Here is a 26,760-nt window from a genome sequence, read left to right as displayed (position 1 = left end):
AATTACCACATAGGTGGTAACCTCCTAAATACGGAAGATGTAATAAGGGATCTGGGGACCCAAGTAGATAGTAACCTCTCCTTTGATAATCACATTGCCAAAGTGGTTAGAAAATCCTTCTATGTGGCCCACCTAATCACAAAAGGGTTTACATCCAGATCGAAAGAGGTCATTGGGGCCCTCTACGCATCACTCGTCAGACTCATCATAGAGTACAGTGCCCCATTTGGGATGTACCTTACAAGACACCTGCAACAACTGGAAAGACCACAGAAGTACGTCACCAATAGGATCACTGGCCTCAAGCAGATGCCCTATGCAGCTCAACTGAAGAAACTCCAGCTGTACTCGGTTGCATACCGCCTACTCAGAGGTGATCTCTGCCTGACATACAAGGCCATGTCCAACCCAGAATTGATGGACATGCTCCACCTAAAGAAAACCACATCCCCTTGAGCCACACGCTTCAGGGATCTAAACCTCACCACAACAATAAATAGGACGTGATGGAGGTATAAATTCCTGTCCCAGAGACTTCCCATGCTCTGGAACAGGATTCCAATCTACATTAGGCAGAGCTCTTTGCTAACTGTCTTCAAGAGAAACCTTGATGAGTGGATGGGAAACCGAAAGTTTACCCCAGGGATCACTTCAATGGCTCTGCTGGACAGAGGCACGGGGAACTAATCTAAGGAGGCGACAAAAGCAAACACATTCCAGCTAGGCTTATAAATGCCTTTGGGTAGATAGCCTAGTACCTACCTATGAACCTATCACTAGGCAACAGGTCCTCAATGCTGTCACTAAGGCAAAGAACATTGCATACATGGATAGGCCCAGACAGTATCTCAGGATACTTTCTAAACAGCATGAAGCATGACCTGTCAGACTGTCTGGAATTGCTGTTTAACTTTAGCCTCCAAACAGAGATTGTGCTTCACAAATGGAGAATGGCAACAGTCATCTATTAACACAAAGGTGGGCCAACTACAGACCCTTAAGTCTTGCTCTTCTCATATGCAAAGGCATGGAATGATTCATCTTGGAAATGATCAAGCATATGACATAGGAAATCTCCAAATACTAGATACAACTCAATTTGGTTTCATCAAGGCCAGGTCATGGCTACTCAATCTGGTAGACTTCTTTGAAAAGGTTACCAAAGCAATGGATGAGGACAAAACAGCTCACACTCTCTACATTGACCTGGCCAAGGCATTTGACACATGTACCCAATTCAGGCATTGTTGACAAACTCGAGGTTAGGTACAAACATGTATGTCATGTGGTAGATAGCCAACTGGCTCACAGACAGGACCCAGGAAGTTAGAATTGTGGAGTCTACAAAGAGGCCAATCATAGGTGGAGTCCCTCAGGGATCGGTCCTGGGACCACTACTTTTTGGCATTTACTTCTCTGAAGTCAAGGGCAATCTCAGGGTCTCTGACTACATTTGCATATGATTGCAAATTAGTAGCAGTCAAAGAATCACCCACTGACAGTAATGTTCTCCAGGAAGGGCTGACACAGGCAAGTTGTGTCAAAGCCATGGACTAAAACTAAATGCCAGGAAATGCAGAGTAATATCCTTCAGGAAGTCATCTTCCCTGGTAAGTGTCATATTGACAATACCCCCCTAAGAGTCGAATCAGTAGTCAGAGATTTGGAGACACACTTGGACAGTATTCTAACCTTTGACCATTATGTGTCTACAGTAATGAGGAAATCATTCTGTTGTGTAACTTATACTAATGAAGGCTTTACACCGAAACCAGTCTGTTCTTGGTTGGTTTAAATAAATTGTTTGGCTTATGGACTTTGTCTGCTAGCTTTTGTTGGATGTTTGTCTCCAAGGAGGTTATTGCACCATAGCACTCACCATTCATAAGACCTGTCATTGAGTTCAGTGCCCCTTTTGGTATGTACCTAACCAGGCACATCCAAAAATTGGAATGTCCACAGAGGTTCCTCACTAAAAGAATGCAGGGCATACGTAACGTCCTATGCAGACCACCTCAAATTCTTATCCCTGTACTCTGTCTCCAACAGGATGTTGAGGGAGGGAGATCTATGCCCGGCATACAATGCAATGTCAGACCCCATTGTGATGGACCTCCTGCATATCTGCAAAGCAAACATCACCAGAATTACTCATTTTAAAGACTTAAACCTTGTCTGTGATACAAATAAGACCTGCTGGAGAGGCAGGTATGTATCCCTGAGACTACCCCATCAAGGAACAGGCTCCCAATCCATGTGAAGCAGAGTTCCTCCCTAATCCAGTTCAAGTGTAACTTGGAGAATTGGATGGGGAACAGGAAATTCATCCTTGGTTTGACATCTATGTCTCTAATGGAGACAGGCAACCTGTAAATGGTTAATCTCTCAGCTTGTAAATGTTTCATTTCCCAAGCCCCTGCTTACAGTTATCAAGGGTACCAGAACTTGACAGAGATTTGAGATACATGGCTAGGCTTAAAAAGGCCCTTGTGGTCATTAGCCTAGTACACACCTCTGAACCGACTGAATGTAAAGAACAAAGGAAATTTTATATTTTGTTTTCTTTAGTGTTAATGTATAGGTACCTTTGCCAGTTTTTTAAACATCATGTGTAATAAAGATTAAAAAAAAACTTTCCCCCCAACTTTGGAGCATATTGTAGTGCTCCATTTACTATAGAAATGTGCATTTAACCAGAGTACAGAGTTTTTGACTGTTTGTTATGACAGGCATGGTACTTCATGCATGATACTTGTGATGATTGGTGAAAACCACAAGATGATTAATTGTGATCAGCATATAACTACTACCGTTACTTTTGTGTGTGTGTGTGTGTGTGTGCTTTTCTTTAATTTTCAGGGTTTAGTAAATCAATTTCAGTGCAGTCTATTGTAATGATGGACTGGTAAACATTTCTAATACTGCATCTAAATGTCATTATGCTATACAATCCTTGACTTTAACATGGTATTACAACATTTTATCAAACTTTGCTTTTTTTTTTTTTTGCATTTTAAAATGCATGGTTTCTACAAGGGTTTGCAGTAGTGAAAATTACTGAACATAAAATTAATTTACATATATTGTGAATACAAATCTGTTCCTCTTTTTCGTTTGAAAGTTTAGTATATATTTGCCTTGTACTTTTTTGTTAACTGCATGTTGGGGTGGGGGGATTCCCACATTTCCATTGTACTTTTTGACATTATTTTGGTAGCATGAATGCTTATAATAAATAAAGTATAATTTCTCTCTTTCTTTTTGGCAGTGAGGGCCATGGGAAGCTTACTGTATTTTCAGTAAAAGCAATGCTGGCTACAATGTGTGGTGGAAAGATAGTGGACAAACTGCGATGTAAGTGCTGATTCATTACTTTAGAGTAGAAGTTTCATGTATGTTTAAAGACATATTCTTTCATTCTCTAGCAGTAAATTATCATTATAAAACCACTATTCACGGGCAGAATGTATGTTGTCATCGGTAGTCACAGGCATTGCATTTCTAATAAACTGAATCAGTTTCACAACAGTAATGTGTCAGAATGAGGGTGATTTGGAAAAAGATTCATATTGAAATTTCTTACAAAAGTTCTCACATCTTACTTTGTTAGAATAAAACACTTTGCAAATGTGGATATAGCATTTGCTTATTAAACATACAGACACAAAACTCATTAAAAATGAACACATCCTTTTATTTTCTTTATTGCGTAGGTATATTTGTTGTATTCAAATCCTTGTTATGGTTACTGCTATTTCTTTCTTGAGTCTTGTAATGGTGTTACACTTTCAGTACATTGCATCCCAGAGTTTCCTGTTTGTGGGTTTGCAGGATTAAGGGGGCTCACCACCTAAATGGCGCTGCTGCTGGCTGAGAGTTTTCTTTTTATCTTATTTTGTTAGTTATGCAGATTGCGACTATGACACTATCAAAATATGATGTTTACCAAATAGCTGCAATATTAAAACATCAGTCTGTTCAAAATACTTTCATGTTAATTAAGAGCATCAGTAAATTCAAAGACACACACACACACACACACATATATATATATATATATATATATATATATATATATATATATATATTTATTATTTCATTTATTGACATTTGATTACAGGGAAAGTTCAACTGAGTAGGAGACCAATTTCAGAAGAGGTCCTGTGCAAAGACTCCAAAGTATAACAATACTTTTGCAATCTTCAGAAATAATACAAAAAGCTTCTGTGGTTTAAGTAGCTATAACAAATTACACTTAATATGAAAACATTAGTTAAGAATATATACAAGTTATATGACAATGATTTAATATTTACAGAAATTTTATCCAGTGGACAAACTTTGATGTAAGTAGATACCAGTTTTTGTAGAGAAATTAAAGACAAGTGCATACAATATGAAGTGAGAGAAAAGCAGGATTTTGGTATATTTATAGAGAAAGCCAGGGTAGAGAAATTGCTAGAAGTAAGGAAATGAGTGAAGAAGGGAGAGAGAGGAGGTGTAAGGTATGAATAGATACGTTTTCACATTTAGGGATATAGTTTATTCTGGTGTTGAGCAAGAAGCCAGATTTTGTCTCGGAAGTTATGTTCATTTATATATGTCTAATATGTGCATATATGTGGGTGTAGGTTCATAAATATGTATTAGGCAATCTGCAGGCTATTACAAGCTTAGCCAATAACCAGAAGTCATAATCAAGCCCTGTACTTGTATCTGTGAGGTGAAGGCCTTAACCATTATGTCAAATCCACATTCATAAGTTTTGTACTATGCAGTTTACAGTGTTATTGTGAATCATACAGGTTCACAGATAAATAGTAGTAGGCAGTCATTCTGCAGACTGTTATGACATGCCAATAACTAAACAGTGACCAAAGGTGAGAATCATCCTTTACCTTGTGACTGTTAGCTAAACACCTTAACCTTTATGCCAACTCCTTATTAAATATGTATATATTTACTTGTGTATTGTTTTATTTTTATTTTGTCGTAGAGTTTTTTTTTTCTTTTGAGTTTTAAAAGTTCCATTCACTAACTGAAAAGGAATTACGTTTAGTTAATTAGTGGGAAGAGCTGAGAAATGAGATTTCTTGAAAAGCTGCATTCATATTTAACTGCAAGTGTTGTGAAACTAATGCTGATGTGTGACTGCAGTAGGTTTTAGATCAGACTTCTACATTTAAGGCTTGGGTGCTTTCATTATTTTTTATTTTTTACACTTATTATGTTATAGTTAGTTTTATTTTAAATGTTGTTTTACCTTGTCATTTTTTTTCTTGGAGTTTTAAAAGTTCTTGGCTAGTGTCAGTTAGAACAATTTCTTTTCCATTCACTGACTGAAGAGGAAAACTACTCGTGCACCAACACCTTTGCCCAATGGTTCTTGGAATTCATAAATTCCAATGCCCTGGATCAACTAATCCATAGTCCCACCACGGGCTCCAATATCCTAGACCTGGTCATTACCAGCTTGGGAAATCGATACTCCACACCTGTGGTCACCCCCTCGTTGGTCAGGTCAGACCATAAGCTAATCACCTTTAACATCCACATCCCACCCCCACCCCCCAGTAAGGAAACCTCCATAAAAACGTCTCCAAGGCCAACTTCATGCTACTCAAGTCAGAAGTTACAAACGTCATGACACCCATGCAGACGGGAACTGAAAGTTCGACTGCTGAGTCCTACACTAAGGCACTGTACGAGCAAATCCACTCATGCATGAATCGTGCCATCCCAAATAGAAAAAAGATGCTCTCCTCCAAAAAAAGGAAGCCAATCTGGTGGTCCCCTGCCATAAACAAACTTTACAACAAAAGGAAAAAACTGTTGCAGAAAATAGGAAAATCCCAAGATGCAAAAAACTCCCTTACCAGCCTCAGTAAGAAGCTGAGATCCCTCATAAAATCCTCCAAAGCTAGTTACGAAAATAAAATTGCTAAAGATTCCAAAGACAACCACAAGGCATTCTATAACTATGTCAAGAATCTAAATGGCAATGCTCAGATGTGCTCTGAGCTACAACAGAATGGCATTAAATATACTGATCCCAAGGATATTGCCAATATCCTGGCAGATCGATTCAGTGCCAACTTCACCCCCTAAATGGCCCATCTCAATACTGGTAGATTGCCAAATTCCGGTAATAATGGCCACACAGGTAAAAAACGCACTCTCCAAAGCTAAGAATACAGCATCCATGGGACCAGATGACATCCCGGGCTGTGTACTACATGAACTACAAAATGAACTGGCACCTCACCTAAGTGTCATGTTTAATCATACCCTCACCTCAGGCTTCGTGCCTGCTGAGTGGCACACAGCTACAGTTATCCCACTCCACAAGGGGGGATCCTGGGAACTATCGCCCCATCAGTCTGACGAGCCTGATCTGCAAGGTCATGGAACTTATAAACAAAGACATTGGCAACCTTAAAACACTGGACCCCACCCAGTTTGGGTTCGTGAAGGGCCGATCTTGTCTCCTGAACCTTATTGACTTCTTCGAATCAGTCTCCAGTGCCATAGACGACGGTAAGGCAGTCCACACAGCCTATCTGGACCTCACCAAGGCCTTTGACACTATCCCCCACTCTGGAATCATAGATAAACTTACTAAGCTGGGCATTAATCCCTACGTCACTCGATGGGTTGCCAACTGGCTTACCGACAGAACCCACACTGTAAAAGTAGCTGATTCCAAATCCAGCTCCAGACAAGTGACAAGTGGAGTACCTCAGGGTTCAGTCATGGGACCTCTCTTGTTTGGCATCTACTTTTCTGAAGTACAGGCCAACACTAAGGGACTCTGGCTAACAAAGTTCGCAGATGACTGCAAACTGGGAGCCATTATTGAATCCCCAAATTATGTGGATACTCTACAAAAGGGCCTTACAGAAACGGATGCTTGGTGCCAGAGCCATGGTCTCAAGCTCAATGCCAAGAAATGTATAGTTATCCCCTTTGGGAAAAAACATGTACCCATGAATTATCACATAGGTGGCAGTACACTGAACACCGAAAGTGTGATAAGAGACGTAGGGACACAGGTGGACAGTGGTCTCACCTTCAATAACCACATCGCCACAACAGTCAGGAAATCCTTCTATGTGGCACACCTCATCACTAAGGGCTTTTCATCCAGAAAAAAGGAGGTCATTGTCCCACTGTACTCATCCCTCATTAGACCCATTATAGAATTCAGTGCCCCATTTGGTATGTACCTCTCAAGACATCTGTAACAACTGGAAATGCCGCAGAAATACCTCACTAAAAGAATCACAGGCCTAAAGCAGATGCCCTATGCTGACCGTCTTAAAAAACTCCAGCTATACTCTGTCGCATATTGTCTACTCCGAGGAGATCTCTGCTTAACATACATGGGACCGGATGGTGTCCCCGGCTGTGTGCTTCATGAACTCAATGAGGAATTAAACCCACAGTTAGGACAGCTGTTTAATCTTAGCCTCACCTCAGGATACGTACCCAAGGAGTGGCGCACGGCGACTGTGGTCCCACTTCATAAGGGCGGTGCCTCCACAGACCCTGGAAATTACCGCCCCATTAGCTTGACAAGCCTTATCTGCAAAGCCATGGAGAGGATCATAATGGAACTCATAAATAAAGACATAGGGAACTTGCAGACTTTGGATCCAACCCAGTTTGGCTTTGTCAAAGGCAGATCCTGCCTCTTAAACTTGGTTGACTTTTTGAGACAGTCACCAAGGCCATTGATGAGGAAAGGCAGGCCATACAGCCTACCTCGACCAGGCAAAGGCCTTCGACACAATACCCACTCACGTATCATCGAAAAACTCATCAGCTTGAATGTAACCCCATACATCACAAGATGGGTTGCAAACTGGCCAATGACAGAACCCACAGGGTCAGAGTTGCTGGAGCCATGTCAGACTCAAAGCCTGTCACAAGTGGTGTCCCACAGGGCTCAGTCCTGGGTCCACTCTTGTTCGGCATCTACTTTTCTGAAGTACAAGCAAACACAGGAGGGTTATGGCTGACAAAGTTTGCAGATGACTGCAAACTGGAAGCCATAGTCGAAAACACATCTGACACAGATATCCTCCAGAAGGGCCTCACAGAAACGGATAACTGGTGCCAGAGCCATGGCCTGAAGTTAAACGCCAAAAATGCATAGTCATACCCTTCGGAAAAACAAGGTTACCCTAGCTACCATATAGATGGCAATCCACTGAGCACAGAAAAAGTCATCAGGGATCTGGGGACCCAAGTTGACAGTAGCCTTCGCTTGACACTCATGTTGCTAAAGTAGTTAGGAAAACCTTCTATATCGCCCACCTGATCATGAAGGGATTCACATCTAGATCAAGGAGGTCATCGTCCCCTGTACTCATCACTCATTAGACCTATGATTGAGTACAATGCCCGTTCGAATGTATCTGACCAGACACCTGATGCAGCTTGAAAGGCCCCAAAGTTCCTCACCAAAAGGATAAAGGGTCTCAAAATATGTCTTATGCTGCCCGACTGAAAGAACTCCAGCTCTATTCAGTCTCATACCGCTTGCTCAGAGGTGACCTGTGCCTGACATATAAGGCCATGTCAAACCCAGATTTGATGAATATGCTTCACCTCAAAAATCTAGATCCTCAGAACCACAAGGGCGGAGACTTAAACCTTGACGGTTATAAATAGAACGTGCTGGAGGGACAGATTCATCGCCCAGAGACTCCCTATGCTGTGGAACAAAATCCCGGTACATGTGAGGCAGACCACCTCGCTGGCCTTGTTCAAGAGGAATCTTGACCAATGGATGGGAGATTGCAGATATACCCCAGGGATTACTTCAGTGTCACTGCTTGACAGAGGCACAGAAAAATGATAGGCATAGTTTTTATTCAAACTAAAGGGGTGGTGAAAGCCACATAACTATGGGCTAGGCTTATAAATGCCCTTGGGCAGATAGCCTAGTATGAACCTATGAACCTATGAACCTATGAACAAGGTCATGTCAAACCCAGAGCTGTTGGACATGCTACACTTAAAGAAATCCCAATCCCTCAGAGCCACATGCTCCAGGGATCTAAATCTTGTCATCACAGTAAACAAAACATGCTGGAGGGATAGGTTCCTGACCCAGAGACTCCCCAGACTCTGGAATAGACTGCCCATACATGTCAAGCAGAGCGCCTCTTTGGCCCTCTTCAAAAGGAACCTTGATGATTGGATGGGAGAAAGGAAATTCATCCCGGGGATCATGTCAGTCGCCCTGCTAGACAGGGGTTCAGGGAAGTAAATAGTATGAGAAGAAATAGCCAGTGAATTGTTATGGCTAGGCTTGTATAGGCCCTAGGGCCGATAGCCTAGTACCAACCTATGAATGAAGTCTAGCTAATTATTCAGTGGAACTGAGACATTGGATTTTTTATTTAGCTGTATTCATTTTTAGCTGCAGGTGCTGTGAAACTACTACTGATGAATGACTGCACTAGATTTTTCCACCCACTTGCCTAGTTCCTGTTTTGTGTTTAAACTTGGTGGCTTTTGAGTTGCCCACCCTTACTGTAAATTTGAATTTGGAATCTCCTCCTAGTCTCATCTCAACTCATCTGATCATTCTCCTGGATACGGAAAGATCTAACTGGAGAGGCCCTCCCCTTAGACTCTTAAAGCTTGAGTTATCTTCTGTTTCATATCATCCCACTCAGTCCACAGTGTAATATGCAGAGTATTAATCCCTTTTTTGTTTTACTTTTAGCATCTGGGTCTAGACTGTCAGTCACTGGAGAGTCTAGAAACTATTACTTCAGGAATCAGCTTGGGATCAGTGCTTTTGTTTTGCTGCTGGTGAGAGAAGGAGCAGAGAGGGGCATTGATTTCCTGATGGCCTCTGATTAGGCAGTGTGTTTGGGATTTTGCTGGGTGGTCTGGTTGCAGTTTTGTTGAAAATCTCTTCAGGGCCTTTGTGTAGCCTGGCTGTCTTTTGCATCCAGCTGCTGCAGTGGACAAACTGCGATGTAAGTGCTGATTCATTACTTTAGAGTAGAAGTTTCATGTATGTTTAAAGACATATTATATTTTTTTTCAAATTTCTCTTTTAAAGCAAAGGGTTTAAATTTAAAAAAACATTTAAAATTCCTGGTGACAAACACTGTATGTCATTTTTGGCTCACAGACAGGACCCAGGAAGTTAGAATTGTGGAGTCTACAAAGAGGCCAATCATAGGTGGAGTCCTCAGGGATCGGTCCTGGGACCACTACTTTTGGCATTTACTTCTCTGAAGTCAAGGGCAATCTCAGGGTCTCTGACTACATTTGCATATGATTGCAAATTAGTAGCAGTCAAAGAATCACCCACTGACAGTAATGTTCTCCAGGAAGGGCTGACACAGGCAAGTTGTGTCAAAGCCATGGACTAAAACTAAATGCCAGGAAATGCAGAGTAATATCCTTCAGGAAGTCATCTTCCTGGTAAGTGTCATATTGACAATACCCCCCTAAGAGTCGAATCAGTAGTCAGAGATTTGGAGACACACTTGGACAGTATTCTAACCTTTGACCATTATGTGTCTACAGTAATGAGGAAATCATTCTGTTGTGTAACTTATACTAATGAAGGCTTTACACCGAAACCAGTCTGTTCTTGGTTGGTTTAAATAAATTGTTTGGCTTATGGACTTTGTCTGCTAGCTTTTGTTGGATGTTTGTCTCCAAGGAGGTTATTGCACCATAGCACTCACCATTCATAAGACCTGTCATTGAGTTCAGTGCCCCTTTTGGTATGTACCTAACCAGGCACATCCAAAAATTGGAATGTCCACAGAGGTTCCTCACTAAAAGAATGCAGGGCATACGTAACGTCCTATGCAGACCACCTCAAATTCTTATCCCTGTACTCTGTCTCCAACAGGATGTTGAGGGAGGGAGATCTATGCCCGGCATACAATGCAATGTCAGACCCCATTGTGATGGACCTCCTGCATATCTGCAAAGCAAACATCACCAGAATTACTCATTTTAAAGACTTAAACCTTGTCTGTGATACAAATAAGACCTGCTGGAGAGGCAGGTATGTATCCCTGAGACTACCCCATCAAGGAACAGGCTCCCAATCCATGTGAAGCAGAGTTCCTCCCTAATCCAGTTCAAGTGTAACTTGGAGAATTGGATGGGGAACAGGAAATTCATCCTTGGTTTGACATCTATGTCTCTAATGGAGACAGGCAACCTGTAAATGGTTAATCTCTCAGCTTGTAAATGTTTCATTTCCCAAGCCCCTGCTTACAGTTATCAAGGGTACCAGAACTTGACAGAGATTTGAGATACATGGCTAGGCTTAAAAAGGCCCTTGTGGTCATTAGCCTAGTACACACCTCTGAACCGACTGAATGTAAAGAACAAAGGAAATTTTATATTTTGTTTTCTTTAGTGTTAATGTATAGGTACCTTTGCCAGTTTTTTAAACATCATGTGTAATAAAGATTAAAAAAAAAACTTTCCCCCCAACTTTGGAGCATATTGTAGTGCTCCATTTACTATAGAAATGTGCATTTAACCAGAGTACAGAGTTTTTGACTGTTTGTTATGACAGGCATGGTACTTCATGCATGATACTTGTGATGATTGGTGAAAACCACAAGATGATTAATTGTGATCAGCATATAACTACTACCGTTACTTTTGTGTGTGTGTGTGCTTTTCTTTAATTTTCAGGGTTTAGTAAATCAATTTCAGTGCAGTCTATTGTAATGATGGACTGGTAAACATTTCTAATACTGCATCTAAATGTCATTATGCTATACAATCCTTGACTTTAACATGGTATTACAACATTTTATCAAACTTTGCTTTTTTTTTTTTTTGCATTTTAAAATGCATGGTTTCTACAAGGGTTTGCAGTAGTGAAAATTACTGAACATAAAATTCATTTACATATATTGTGAATACAAATCTGTTCCTCTTTTTCGTTTGAAAGTTTAGTATATATTTGCCTTGTACTTTTTTGTTAACTGCATGTTGGGGTGGGGGGATTCCCACATTTCCATTGTACTTTTTGACATTATTTTGGTAGCATGAATGCTTATAATAAATAAAGTATAATTTCTCTCTTTCTTTTTGGCAGTGAGGGCCATGGGAAGCTTACTGTATTTTCAGTAAAAGCAATGCTGGCTACAATGTGTGGTGGAAAGATAGTGGACAAACTGCGATGTAAGTGCTGATTCATTACTTTAGAGTAGAAGTTTCATGTATGTTTAAAGACATATTCTTTCATTCTCTAGCAGTAAATTATCATTATAAAACCACTATTCACGAGCAGAATGTATGTTGTCATCGGTAGTCACAGGCATTGCATTTCTAATAAACTGAATCAGTTTCACAACAGTAATGTGTCAGAATGAGGGTGATTTGGAAAAAGATTCATATTGAAATTTCTTACAAAAGTTCTCACATCTTACTTTGTTAGAATAAAACACTTTGCAAATGTGGATATTGCATTTGCTTATTAAACATACAGACACAAAGCTCATTAAAAATGAACACATCCTTTTATTTTCTTTAATGCGTAGGTATATTTGTTGTATTCAAATCCTTGTTATGGTTACTGCTATTTCTTTCTTGAGTCTTGTAATGGTGTTACACTTTCAGTACATTGCATCCCAGAGTTTCCTGTTTGTGGGTTTGCAGGATTAAGGGGGCTCACCACCTAAATGGCGCTGCTGCTGGCTGAGAGTTTTCTTTTTGTCTTATTTTGTTAGTTATGCAGATTGCAACTATGACACTATCAAAATATGATGTTTACCAAATAGCTGCAATATTAAAACATCAGTCTGTTCAAAATACTTTCATGTTAATTAAGAGCATCAGTAAATTCAAACACACACACACACACACATATATATATATATATATATATATATATATATATATATATCCATATATATTTATTATTTCATTTATTGACATTTGATTACAGGGAAAGTTCAACTGAGTAGGAGACCAATTTCAGAAGAGGTCCTGTGCAAAGACTCCAAAGTATAACAATACTTTTGCAATCTTCAGAAATAATACAAAAAGCTTCTGTGGTTTAAGTAGCTATAACAAATTACACTTAATATGAAAACATTAGTTAAGAATATATACAAGTTATATGACAATGATTTAATATTTACAGAAATTTTATCCAGTGGACAAACTGTGATGTAAGTAGATACCAGTTTTTGTAGAGAAATTAAAGAGAAGTGCATACAATATGAAGTGAGAGAAAAGCAGGACTTTGGTATATTTATAGAGAAAGCCAGGGTAGAGAAATTGCTAGAAGTAAGGAAATGAGTGAAGAAGAGAGAGAGAGGAGGTGTAAGGTATGAATAGATACGTTTTCACATTTAGGGATATAGTTTATTCTGGTGTTGAGCAAGAAGCCAGATTTTGTCTCGGAAGTTATGTTCATTTATATATGTCTAATATGTGCATATATGTGGGTGTAGGTTCATAAATATGTATTAGGCAATCTGCAGGCTATTACAAGCCTAGCCAATAACCAGAAGTCATAATCAAGCCCTGTACTTGTATCTGTGAGGTGAAGGCCTTAACCATTATGTCAAATCCACATTCATAAGTTTTGTACTATGCAGTTTACAGTGTTATTGTGAATCATACAGGTTCACAGATAAATAGTAGTAGGCAGTCATTCTGCTGACTGTTATGACATGCCAATAACTAAACAGTGACCAAAGGTGAGAATCATCCTTTACCTTGTGACTGTTGGCTAAACACCTTAACCTTTATGCCAACTCCTTATTAAATATGTATATATTTACTTGTGTATTGTTTTATTTTTATTTTGTCTTAGAGTTTTTTTTTTCTTTTGAGTTTTAAAAGTTCCATTCACTAACTGAAAAGGAATTACATTTAGTTAATTAGTGGGAAGAGCTGAGAAATGAGATTTCTTGAAAAGCTGCATTCATATTTAACTGCAAGTGTTGTGAAACTAATGCTGATGTGTGACTGCAATAGGTTTTAGATCACACTTCTACATTTAAGGCTTGGGTGCTTTCATTATTTTTTATTTTTTACTCTTATTATGTTATAGTTAGTTTTATTTTAAATGTTGTTTTACCTTGTCGTTTTTTTTCTTGGAGTTTTAAAAGTTCTTGGCTAGTGTCAGTTAGAACAATTTCTTTTCCATTCACTGACTGAAGAGGAAAACTACTCGTGCACCAACACCTTTGCCCAATGGTTCTTGGAATTCATAAATTCCAATGCCCTGGATCAACTAATCCATAGTCCCACCACGGGCTCCAATATCCTAGACCTGGTCATTACCAACTTGGGAAATCGATACTCCACACCTGTGGTCACCCCCTCGTTGGTCAGGTCAGACCATAAGCTAATCACCCTTAACATCCACATCCCACCCCCACCCCCCAGTAAGGAAACCTCCATAAAAACGTCTCCAAGGCCAACTTCATGCTACTCAAGTCAGAAGTTACAAACATCATGACACCCATGCAGACGGGAACTGAAAGTTCGACTGCTGAGTCCTACACTAAGGCACTGTACGAGCACATCCACTCATGCATGAATCGTGCCATCCCAAATAGAACAAAGATGCTCTCCTCCAAAAAAAGGAAGCCAATCTGGTGGTCCCCTGCCATAAACAAACGTTACAACAAAAGGAAAAGCTGTTGCAGAAAAGAGGAAAATCCCAAGATGCAAAAAACTCCCTTACCAGCCTCAGTAAGAAGCTGAGATCCCTCATAAAATCCTCCAAAGCTAGTTACGAAAATAAAATTGCTAAAGATTCCAAAGACAACCACAAGGCATTCTATAACTATGTCAAGAATCTAAATGGCAATGCTCAGATATGCTCTGAGGTACAACAGAATGGCATTAAATATACTGATCCCAAGGATATTGCCAATATCCTGGCAGATCGATTCAGTGCCAACAACACCCCCTAAATGACCCATCTCAATACTGGTAGATTGCCAAATTCCGGTAATAATGGCCACACAGGTAAAAAACGCACTCTCCAAAGCTAAGAATACAGCATCCATGGGACCAGATGACATCCCGGGCTGTGTACTACATTAACTACAAAATGAACTGTCACCTCACCTAAGTGTCATGTTTAATCATACCCTCACCTCAGGCTTCATGCCCGCTGAGTGGCGCACAGCTACAGTTATCCCACTCCACAAGGGGGGATCCCGGGAACTATCGCCCCATCAGTCTGAAGAGCCTGATCTGCAAGGTCATGGAACTTATAAACAAAGACATTGGCAACCTTAAAACACTGGACCCCACCCAGTTTGGGTTCGTGAAGGGCCGATCTTGTCTCCTGAACCTTATTGACTTCTTCGAATCAGTCTCCAGTGCCATGGACGATGGTAAGGCAGTCCACACAGCCTATCTGGACTTCGCCAAGGCCTTTGACACCATCCCCCACTCTGGAATCATAGATAAACTTACTAAGCTGGGCATTAATCCCTATGTCACTGGATGGGTTGCCAACTGGCTTACTGACAGAACCCACACTGTAAAAGTAGCTGACTCCAAATCCAGCTCCAGACAAGTGACAAGTGGAGTACCTCAGGGTTCAGTCATGGGACCTCTCTTGTTTGGCATCTACTTCTCTGAAGTACAGGCCAACACTAAGGGACTCTGGCTAACAAAGTTCGCAGATGATAGCAAACTGGGAGCCATTATTGAATCCCCAAATTATGTGGATACTCTACAAAAGGGCCTTACAGAAACAGATGCTTGGTGCCAGAGCCATGGGCTCAAGCTCAATGCCAAGAAATGTATAGTTATCCCCTTTGGGAAAAAACATGTACCCATGAATTATCACATAGGTGGCAGTACACTAAACACCAAAAGTGTGATAAGAGACGTAGGGACACAGGTGGACAGTGGTCTCACCTTCAATAACCACATCGCCACAACAGTCAGGAAATCCTTCTATGTGGCACACCTCATCACTAAGGGCTTTTCATCCAGAAAAAAGGAGGTCATTGTCCCACTGTACTCATCCTTCATTAGACCCATTATAGAATACAATGCCCCATTTGGTATGTACCTCTCAAGACATCTGTAACAACTGGAAATGCCGCAGAAATACCTCACTAAAAGAATCACAGGCCTAAAGCAGATGCCCTATGCTGACCATCTTAAAAAACTCCAGCTATACTCTGTCGCATATTGTCTACTCCAAGGTGATCTCTGCTTAACATACAAGGTCATGTCAAACCCAGAGCTGTTGGACATGCTACACTTAAAGAAATCCCAATCCCTCAGAGCCACATGCTCCAGGGATCTAAATGTTGTCATCACAGTGAACAAAACATGCTGGAGGGATAGGTTCCTGACCCAGAGACTCCCCAGACTCTGGAATAGACTGGCCATACATGTCAAGCAGAGCGCCTCTTTGGCCCTCTTCAAAAGGAACCTTGATGATTGGATGGGAGAAAGGAAATTCATCCTGGGGATCATGTCAGTCGCCCTGCTAGACAGGGGTTCAGGGAAGTAAATAGTGTGAGAAGAAATAGCCAGTGAATTGTTATGGCTATGCTTGTATAGGCCCTAGGGCCGATAGCCTAGTACCAACCTATGAATGAAGTCTAGCTAATTATTCAGTGGAACTGAGACATTGGATTTCTTATTTGGCTGTATTCATTTTTAGCTGCAGGTGCTGTGAAACTACTACTGATGAGTGACTGCACTGATTTTTTCCACCCACTTGCTTAGCTCCTGTTTTGTGTTTAAACTTGGTGGCTTTTGAGTTGCCCACCCTTACTGTAAATTTGAATTTGGAATCTCCTCCTAGTCTCATCTCAACTCATCTGATCATTCTTCTGGATACGGAAAGATCTAACTGGAGAGGCCCTCCCCTTAGACTCTTAAAGCTTGAGTTATCTTCTGTTTCATATCATCCCACTCAGTCCACAGTGTAATATGCAGAGTATTAATCCCTGTTTTGTTTTACTTTTAGCATCTGGGTCTAGACTGTCAGTCACTGGAGAGTCTAGAAACTATTACTTCAGGAATCAGCTTGGGATCAGTGCTTTTGTTTTGCTGCTGGTGAGAGAAGGAGCAGAGAGGGGCATTGATTTCCTGATGGCCTCTGATTAGGCAGTGTGTTTGGGATTTTGCTGGGTGGTCTGGTTGCAGTTTTGTTGAAAATCTCTTCAGGGCCTTTGTGTAGCCTGGCTGTCTGTTGCATCCAGCTGCTGCAGGTTCTCTTCATGGTATCTACCAAGTGAAGACTATAGCAAGTGTACGGATTAGAGCCACTACCATTCAGCGCATCCAGCAAATGAATGCAAACCTCAAAGGTGCTACTCTCCCTTCAGCCCACATTAGCAAGCACCTGGAACTATGACTTTGCACTTTCCAGTTGTCCGCGTAGCTTTGCTGAAATGGACATCCAGAGGTAACAGTTTTTCTCGTTTACTGACAACCACGTACTACTTAAACTGACTCAGTGTGTGTGAAAGATGCAATTGGAGGCAAAACTCTCCCAAGAAGACACTACAGATAACAAGCAGGTTGTCAGTACCAGACAGCACTACACTAAACCTATTGTATTCAAATAGGATCAGACACATAGACTTGCATATGCCTTTTAAAAGTAACCTACCTAAACCCCAAGGCCTTTTAAATGTAACCTAAGAAACAAATGCACTCAGCAACCTCACAAACACTCATCTTGAAACATAAATCAAAGAGTTACAATGTCTCAATTCAAAGGCCCATAAGGCAAACCTCCACACAGTCCAACATCCAATTCATAGGTGACTCCATTGTGAGGCATATTGATGCACCACTCATCAGCCTGTGCAAGGAGAGCTTATGGTCAGTCGCATGTTAGGTGCTGGTTTTGCCATAAGTCCATATATGACACAGTCATCTTACATATGGGTGCAAACGACATGAAACATACATCTCTGGACTGTGTATGGTGAAAGTCATGATAGAGATCTTGTAGTATGTGTCTGAGGCAGGTATGAACCTAGCACTGAGCAGCATTTTACCATCACCAAGAATGATGCTGCAGTACAAATAAAAGATTATTGACTTCAGCAATTGGCTTAGCTTCTGGTGTTATTCAAAAGGGGGTCCAACAAATATCAGCCTGGGAGTAGATGGTTGACAGTCCTAACTGCTTTGCCAGGGATGGCTTGCATCTGTCCCCCAAGGGTTTTGTATATTGACTAAAACTTTGTCCACTCCCAGAGTGCCTTTTTTAGCCAACATTGGTCCTCAGTAGTTTCCACCATAATAAAACAAAATGCAAATAACATAAAGATGTTGCTGATGAATGCTAGGAGCCTTAACAACAAATCCCACTCCCTACAAGCACTGCTTACCCTGGATACTGTTGATAGTCATCATTACAGAGACCTGGTTCAAGACCATGGAGAGCACCTCAACACCATGTAGAGCACCTCACAAGTGCTTGGATACAACACCTACCATATATTCAGTCCCACCACACTAGATATAGGCATTGTAGATGATGTTGTCTTCATATTTAAAAGAAAAAAAAAAACTTTGCTTCCACACTAGTTAGACAAGTTAACAATATGGAATTCCTCCATGTCTGACTTAACATAAATAAGGGTCTGTATCCCACCGTAGATAACTATAAGACCTCTCTATGCCCCCCTCAGCCCCATAACTCTTATCTAACTAGTGTGGAGTCCCTGTGCATTAAGCCAAAGACCATTCTCCTAGGGGATTTAACTACCCCTTTATTAACTGGGAGCCATATACATTGTCTTAACATGTATGGCCAGAGATTTCTGGACTTCATCCATACAAACTGTCTGAATCAGTTCATAGACACCCCAGCCAGGAATTATAAAATCCTGCTCTTATCCCTCATTCTGTGGGTCATATCTGGTCACATCACCTTAAGTCTGAAGCCAGAACACATCTGTATTCAGAAATTATGCCTTTGTTAATCTACTGAAACTTGGTGCTGACCTGGCTAAACTTGACATCCCCTTCCAAGTCAATGATCTCAGTGCTTGTGCAGAATATTTTACTGGAAAAGGCTTTTCATGTGTGATTAGCTGAACAGCTGCATCTGTCTCACTCTGAAGTAAATACAGCTCCAAATCCAAAAATAAACTCCTCTGATGGAACCCAAATATAAACAGGCTGTATAATAAAAGAAAAGGGCCAAGAACTCAACTTCTGTGAGGGATGGATAGCATACCGAGCTGCTTACTGACCAGCCTGAAACAGGACCTGTCACCCACCCCTCCGAGAGGGCTACTCAGTGTCATCCTCCAAACAGGACATGTGCTGAATGAACAGAGGATAGAAACTATCATGTCCTTGTACAAAAAAGGAGTGCTAATGAACCCATATAACTATAGACTGATAACTCTAACCAGCCTCATCTGTAAAGCTATGGAAAGGATCATTATGGAATTAATAAATGTGGGCATAGGTAACCTACAAACTCTTGGCTGATCTCTTCAAGAAGGTTACTGAAACAATGTATTATGGTACATCTGTACACACAGTATATGTAGACATTACAGAAGTATTCAACACCATCCCACTCTTTGTTATCATAGGTAAACAATCCTAGCTAAATGTTAATCTGTATGTAACTTATTAGATTGCAAACTGGATCACAAATAAAACATAGGAAGGAATTCCAAGATGGCTGCACTTTGAGTAGCAGCTTAATTCTAGCTCTCCCAGTGTGAAAACAGAAACTTAGCTGAGAAAGCCAGTGGACTTAATTTTCTGTGTAAATTTCAGTAACCATCTAATAAGTGCATTGCCTAGATGCCAGGAAAAAAGAAATGCAGAGGACCTGAAGGAAAGTCAGATACAAAAGGTGATGAATACACACTGACTGACTGTTAAAAGTACTACAGCTGTTCAGCAAAAAACAGTCCAAGCTCCAGACATGGCTTCCAGTAACCTAAAGGAAAGTTTAAGCCAACTGCACACAGGCCTGAGTAAAATAAACAAAACACTGATGGAGTATATCATAACAATAAAAGGCTTGAAAATGGAAAAAATCTTTAAACAGACATTCACATAAGGTGATAAAACTGCAAAACACAGAGGTTGAAATGAAGAAAAGGCTAGCTGAATATGAGACTGCACAGGAAGTGACGTTTCAAAACATAATAGAGGATGGAGCACTCAGGGAAAACCTGAGATTTTCTGCTGTACCAGAGAAGCTGGAAGGAACAGACTATATTAAGTTTATGAAAGCACAAATAAGCAACTGTACTGTTATTCCCCCAACAGAAATTAATTGAAAGGGAGGGCACATTGTGTGTATGTTCCAAACCTGGTTATGAGAAAGCAACCTAGACCTTTAATAGTAAATACCAGCAGAAGAAAATGATTCTAACAAAACTGTGGCAGAAGGACAAAGTACTAAAAGTGGGAGACAGCAGAATGGCTACTTATTGTACACCAGGCAGAAAAGGAGTAAATGTATTCCATTTTTCAGGAAATGTTGAGAAGCAGGCTTGAGATTTCAATTTGTTGTATCCAGCTATCCCCAAAATATTTTCCCTGGAGGGACAGTGTTACTTTTTGATGACTTACATGCTAAGGAAGAAATAGAAATGTTTGCCCAACAAAAAGTGATCTGTGAAACAGAAGGAGGTTCTGATTCTTGTTCTTCTGGTAATAAACACCACAGAGAGAATTTGCCAATGAAACATTTTCTGATGTTTCAATGCAAAATTTCCTAAGAGAAGGAAGAAAAACACAAGAGGCGAGTAGAATAATCAAGAGTATGTTAGAAATTAAGCAGAGATAGGATTTGGGAAATGGAGATGGACAGGAATAAAACCAGTAACTTAGAAATTGACAAACATGGGATTACAAAGCAATAATTATACTTGTGAAACATGACAGAACAAAAAATATGGAAATATCGGACTTTGTTAAACTTCTAGGGCACTCTAAAGCATATGCCCTACTTCATGCCATTAATGTTCTGAAAATACTCAGGAGAGGGGAAGAAGAGGGGGAAGTTATCTGTAAGTAAAACATTTTTTCCTGATAATGCTTTTTTTATTAGTACATGATTTTATTTGCATGCTATTAAGTAAAGTTTTCTCAGTTATTTTTAAATATAATGGGATACTAATGTAAATAGGTGCTTCTGTGTTTTTTTCTTTTTCCATTCTTCTCTTTCTCCTTGTTCAGTTTTATCTGTTTAAAAGAGCATGACAAAAAATTAATGTGCTTTTTCCTTATTCTTGCATAGGGGAGCAACTGGGTAAAGGCCCTTAGCTTAATCTAGTAACAGGTTTTAAAAGAAAGCAAGTAAATAAAAAAAAAGATTATTGAATATTATAAGGCTTTTTTTCTAGTAAACAAATGTATGCTTGGCAGTTTTGGGTCTGGTTCTCAGGGTCTATATTATAAACTTGAAGGTATAGAATGTCAACAAGCTATTCATCGACACATGTCGAACGTCCACTTCAGTGAATGGTCACATCATCAATTTCTTTCTAAAGGAAAGAAATTGGTAGGCCAACTACGCACAACACAATATAACAAACACTATGAAGTGGGAGGCTGTACCCCCCACACACCCCTGACTAAATATACTAACTCTGAGATCACATTACAGTGGGGGAAAGGGCAGATTTAAAATAACAGCCAACCAATTTCTTTCCCTTGGAAAGAAATCAATATGGTCATTTGCTGAACTGGACATTCTGCACATATGTGTCGATGAACAGGTTGTCGACATTCTGTACCTTTGAGTTTATAATATATACCCGGTTCTCATGTCTCTAGGAGACAATCTGACAAAGAGAAATGGCTTGGAGAAAATGTTTTCTGGAAGCATTCAAGTGTTCTCCCAGCTGAGAGAGCTATAAAGATAAGGCAAAACCAGGCTATACTATGAAACCTTTCTTTTAAGTTATCTCAAGTCTGTGGGTGTGACTGTCAGTTTGGAACATTTATTCCTATTAGAAGGGTAAAACTTTAGTATTTGAAGTGTATATAACTTTGCATGTTATTATTAAGCTAATAGGCTTTAGAGTGATATTGGGGGGGGGGTTCTTTTTTTTTGAGGGCTTTCAATAAAACAAAAAGTTTTATAAGATGTGACATAGGCTCAAATGGAGATGACAAGAAACAAATGTATAAAAGATTAACCTGCCAAACAGTGTACGCATGTAACACAAAAGCTGGAATTAGACATTTAAATTTATTTATTTATTTATGTTATTTATTGATCTGAATAAATAAATAAATAAATATGTTAACCTGCCAAACAGTATATGCATGTAACACAAAAGCTAGAATTAGACATTTAACAAAAAAGCTGCTGTACATAAAAAATGGGTGTAATAAATTTTTAAGAAAATTATGCTTTCTGTAATGTATTTAAATGACAATGGTCTCGCAGATAAAAAAAACAAAACAAAAGATTAGTGAAGTATAATAATACAAAATATAGCGTGCAAATAGCTATGGTACAGGAGACACACTTGGAAAGAACTGAACATGTGAATTTGATAAAGGAAGGTTTTCGAGGTGGTTATTCGGAGGGATACCAGGAGCAAAGGAACAGAAGAGTACTTATATTAATTGCAAGAGGAGCTCCAATTCCAGTTGTGATAGAAGAGGATAAAAAAGACAATGATAGATTTGTAGTACTAATGGGTTATGGGGAAGGGAAGAGGATTACACTGATATTTATTTATATTTCACCGAAAACTGCTGTAATGGAGCTTAAGAAAATTCGGGGAGATCAGCTTTCAGCAAGAAATATTGCTTATAGGAGGGGACTGAAATTTGATCTGCAACAGTGAAAATGTGTCTGGGGGGCCCAGAAGGGAAAATATAACAAATGAGGGTAGATTTTTGAAGAAATATATGAAAATATTTAGTATGGAAGATGTGAATTCAGTACTAGGAGTTTGGAGTGAATTTACATTTTATTCCCCAAAATACAAAAACTGAGTTAGGCTAGACAGAATTTACATTTCACAGGAATATGTGCATTTTATTGAAGCTCTTGATATGCACCCAATAACTATTTTAGAGTATATGCCAGTAATTACTTAAATAAAAACATGGGGTAATGGAATAAAAATGACATGGGGTAATGGAATAAAAATGAGACACTGGTGCTTTTCCACCTATCTGTTAAAAAGAGAATAATTTAAGGAATGGTTAGTGGAAATTATTCAGGAGCTATTAGAGAAGATAGAAATTTCTTCTAAAAGTACATCGTGAGTGGGATAAAAATTAAAGTGGAGTTTAAAAATAGGGTGAAAATAAAAGAAAGGGAGTTGTGGTTAACAAGAATTATTTAGAGGGACTAACAAATGTTAAAGTATTGAAAAACGGGGTGAATCCCACAAAACAAGAGAAGGGGCAACTGCAGATTGCTAAACAGAAAATAACGGATTACCTTGATAATATGCACAAGTTTAGAAATTCTAGATTGCTATTAAGCAACTGTTTTTGATTATAACGCTAGAAGAAATAGACTTTTAACACAACGACATAGGCAAAAGAAATTAGAAAGGGCCATCGCCAAGCTTAGGGAGCCTATAACAAGGAAGATAATGAGAGATCCTGTAGAAGTATTAGAAATATTTCGGAAATTCTGTTTCTGTATAAGCAGAGAAATATAGAAATCAAAAAAAGGTACAAATAGAAATGTGTATGGGAGAATTAAATGTGCCAGGGTTAGAGGTAGATGAGGCTCAATTACTAACAGACGAGGAGGAGATGAAATAAAAATGGTGATGTATAACCAATCTATGAGAATTTCCCCGGGGAATATTTATTTATTTGCTTATTTATTTAACATTTGTGTATTGGGGAAGTCCGACTGGGACAGAGCCCAGTTTCAGTGGAGGCCCTGGGAGAAATGCACCATATGTATGTCTTTGGAATGTGGGAGGAAACCGGAGCACCCAGAGAAAACCCATGTGAATGCAGGGTTGACATGCAGACTCTGCACAGAAGACAACCCAGCAGAGAATCGAACCTGAGAGCCTCTTGCTGTGAGGTGACAACGCTAACCTCTGCACCACTGCGCCACCCAATATATGGTGTTCCTGTGGAAGTTTGGAAGCTAGGAGGGGAAAAAACTGAAAAAGATCTGGAAAGTTTTGTTTACAGTATTTTAAGAGGCAGAGAAGTACCGACATCCTGGAAGAAAGTGGTGGTAGCTATAATACCTAAAGAGGGCAAAGATCCATCAGATCCAGCTTTTATACAGGCCCATTTCAATACTTAACCATGATTATAAAGTCTTCAAATAAACACTCTCCTCACAAGGAATTAACTGTGTTGAAAGTAACAAAATCAAACTACAAATAAACCAACTTCAACACAGAAACACAGCAGACAATGACTAAAACAAAACGTGTTAGACCAAAAAACGTCTAAAAATAGTGCTTTCACACCCAGCGGTGCTTCTTCAGACCATTCAAAAAACATTACACACAATATATATAGTAAAAGCAATTGCAAATCAATGAATAAAATTACATTCAATTAAAACACATCTCAATATTAAAGGGCCTTGACTTCTGTGGGGAAGATCTCTGGATTTTAAAACAGGTTTCAAAGAAACCTTTTTGTTCAACCCTGGAAATGTATCTGCCTGTAAATTAATTATCCGCCACAATTCCCTTCTCTCTGTATAGTTCCTGAAGTCACCTTGACATGGACTTTCTTTAACAACTTCCACTACACTAAATCTAAAACTATGTATAGGTCTACATTCTAATGTATGTTTAGCAAAAGCACTTCTGGTATCTCCCATCCGAGTATTGTAAAGGTGTTCCCTCATCCTCTCAAAAAAGGGGCGATTGGTTTTACCTATGTAAACACTCTTGCATGCTGTGCTGGAGGCGAGGTAAACTATAGTAGTGTACTACAATCAGCTGACACTCAACAGATATACAACCTCATTAATGGGGTGTACAAATTTATTGGACACATTAATACAAATAAAAAATTACATCCATGACATCTCCTAGTGCCCCGTATGCCATAATTAAGCATGGTGGACATGTGATTTGTCCTAAAACATAACTGCCTCTTCAAAGATTTCTTGTTCTTATACCTAATACGAGGTCTGTCCCCTACTACATTCCCAATCAAACCGTCTGTTTAAAGATTAGACCAGTTGGTCCTGATGACTGTACATATCAGCTCTATGTCACTTGTGTAATACAACAAAATGAATATGATATTCTGTCCTAACACCCCAGATCTATCAGTGGTTGCATTACTTCCCGTGTTCCTATGAGCATCAGAAAAATATGGTTTTGCCATATCAGTTGTAAGACTCACTGCCTCCTTACACGCATTCACTGTCTCTTTAGGGTTATAACCTCTCTCCCTAAACTCAGTTCTCAAGGTGGCTAAATCTTTATAAAACCCTTCCTCCATCCAGGTTATTCAACCTGGATATGTGCAGGGTTTTACTCTTCAAAATGTTTTTATAAATATAAGCTGGATGCATACTATGTCATTGTAAAACGACTTTACGTCTACAGGATTTTCTGTACAATCCTTTACTTAGGCATCCACTCGCATCCTTTATAATACATACATCAAGAAAATCTATCTGATCCAGTCAGTGATGACCTGTGAATCTTAGGAAATGGTGGTATGCAAATAATCTCAATAACTTTGCAATTGTGTATTGGATCATCCCCCAACAAAAAATGTCATCCACACACCTCCTATAAAATAAAATATATTCCATAAAACTGTTCCTTTGAAAAATGCATTTCCGTTCTCAAAAGGCTAAAACCATGTTGGCATAGCTATTGACACAGGATGTACCCATAGCTATGCCAGCCTTCTGTATAAATAAAGAACCCCTCAAACATAAATACATTATTTTCCAACACAATTTCCAAAAACAAGCATAACAGGTCTATCTGCTTTAAACTAAACATACTGTGCTGACTCAAGAAAATTTTGGTCATTTCAATGCCCTCTGAGTTAGGATTCACTGTAAAAAGTGATTCCACATCCAGGGTTACCAAGTAGCAATCTTTCAAAGGCCCACTCTCCCTAGTAAAAGTAGATAAATCTTGTAGAAATTGTTTTGCATACTTAAGAACCATTTGTATCCCATTTAAAACTAGTCATATGTGTTTCTCTACATATATAGAAAATGGCTTGGTGAGCCAGCCTTTTTGAGAAACTATAGGCCTAAACGGAGGTTGATAAAGATCTTTATGCACCTTAGGCAGCCCTTGAAAAACTTGGGATAACCGGATGTTCAGCAATCAAATAGTGAGACAAATCAGAAGTTAGTAAATGGCTATGCAAACAGTCCTGTACAAGGGAACAAACAGAATCCTTCAATTATGTAATATGTTCATCAGAGATTAATTCATAAATTGTTCTGTCTGATAACATTGTTTTAATCCTTTCTTTATAATAGGAGTAATCAAGGACAACCACAGTCCATCCCTTGTCCGCTAACTTAATGACTATATCTCTGTCATTCTGCAACTCAAATAATGCTTCTTTTTCAGGCTGAGTCAAATTATAAAAATTGTTCTTAAACCTTTCAGTTTCCGGAAGCACTTCAAATAAAACCATCTCACATTTCCAACAAAACATTTCCAGGATGGATGCAATACTGGTTGAAAAATACTAGGTCTACAAAAACTATATGGTCTTGATTCAAATTCAGCCAAAAAATCATTTTTAACATTATATTTCTCACAAACAACCTCAAATCAACAATGACATCAGTAAAATCCGATGTCTACGCCAATATGA

General features: G+C 39.4%; 1 protein-coding gene across 1 annotated transcript in view; it reads left to right on the top strand.

The window, feature by feature from the left end:
• DTNB (dystrobrevin beta) overlaps positions 1 to 26,760 on the top strand; it is a 2,387,431-nt gene that overhangs the window by 651,142 nt on the left and 1,709,529 nt on the right. The window contains exon 6 of the mRNA XM_044062883.1: positions 3,269 to 3,354. Within this exon, the coding sequence (XP_043918818.1) occupies positions 3,269 to 3,354 (86 nt within the window). The remainder of the gene's footprint in view (positions 1 to 3,268; positions 3,355 to 26,760) is intronic.

This window comes from Protopterus annectens, chromosome 2.part1, assembly GCF_019279795.1.
Source record: "Protopterus annectens isolate FY-2018-M chromosome 2.part1, PAN1.0, whole genome shotgun sequence".
Classification (NCBI taxonomy): domain Eukaryota; kingdom Metazoa; phylum Chordata; order Ceratodontiformes; family Protopteridae; genus Protopterus; species Protopterus annectens.
This window is presented reverse-complemented; position numbering and strand designations above follow the sequence as displayed.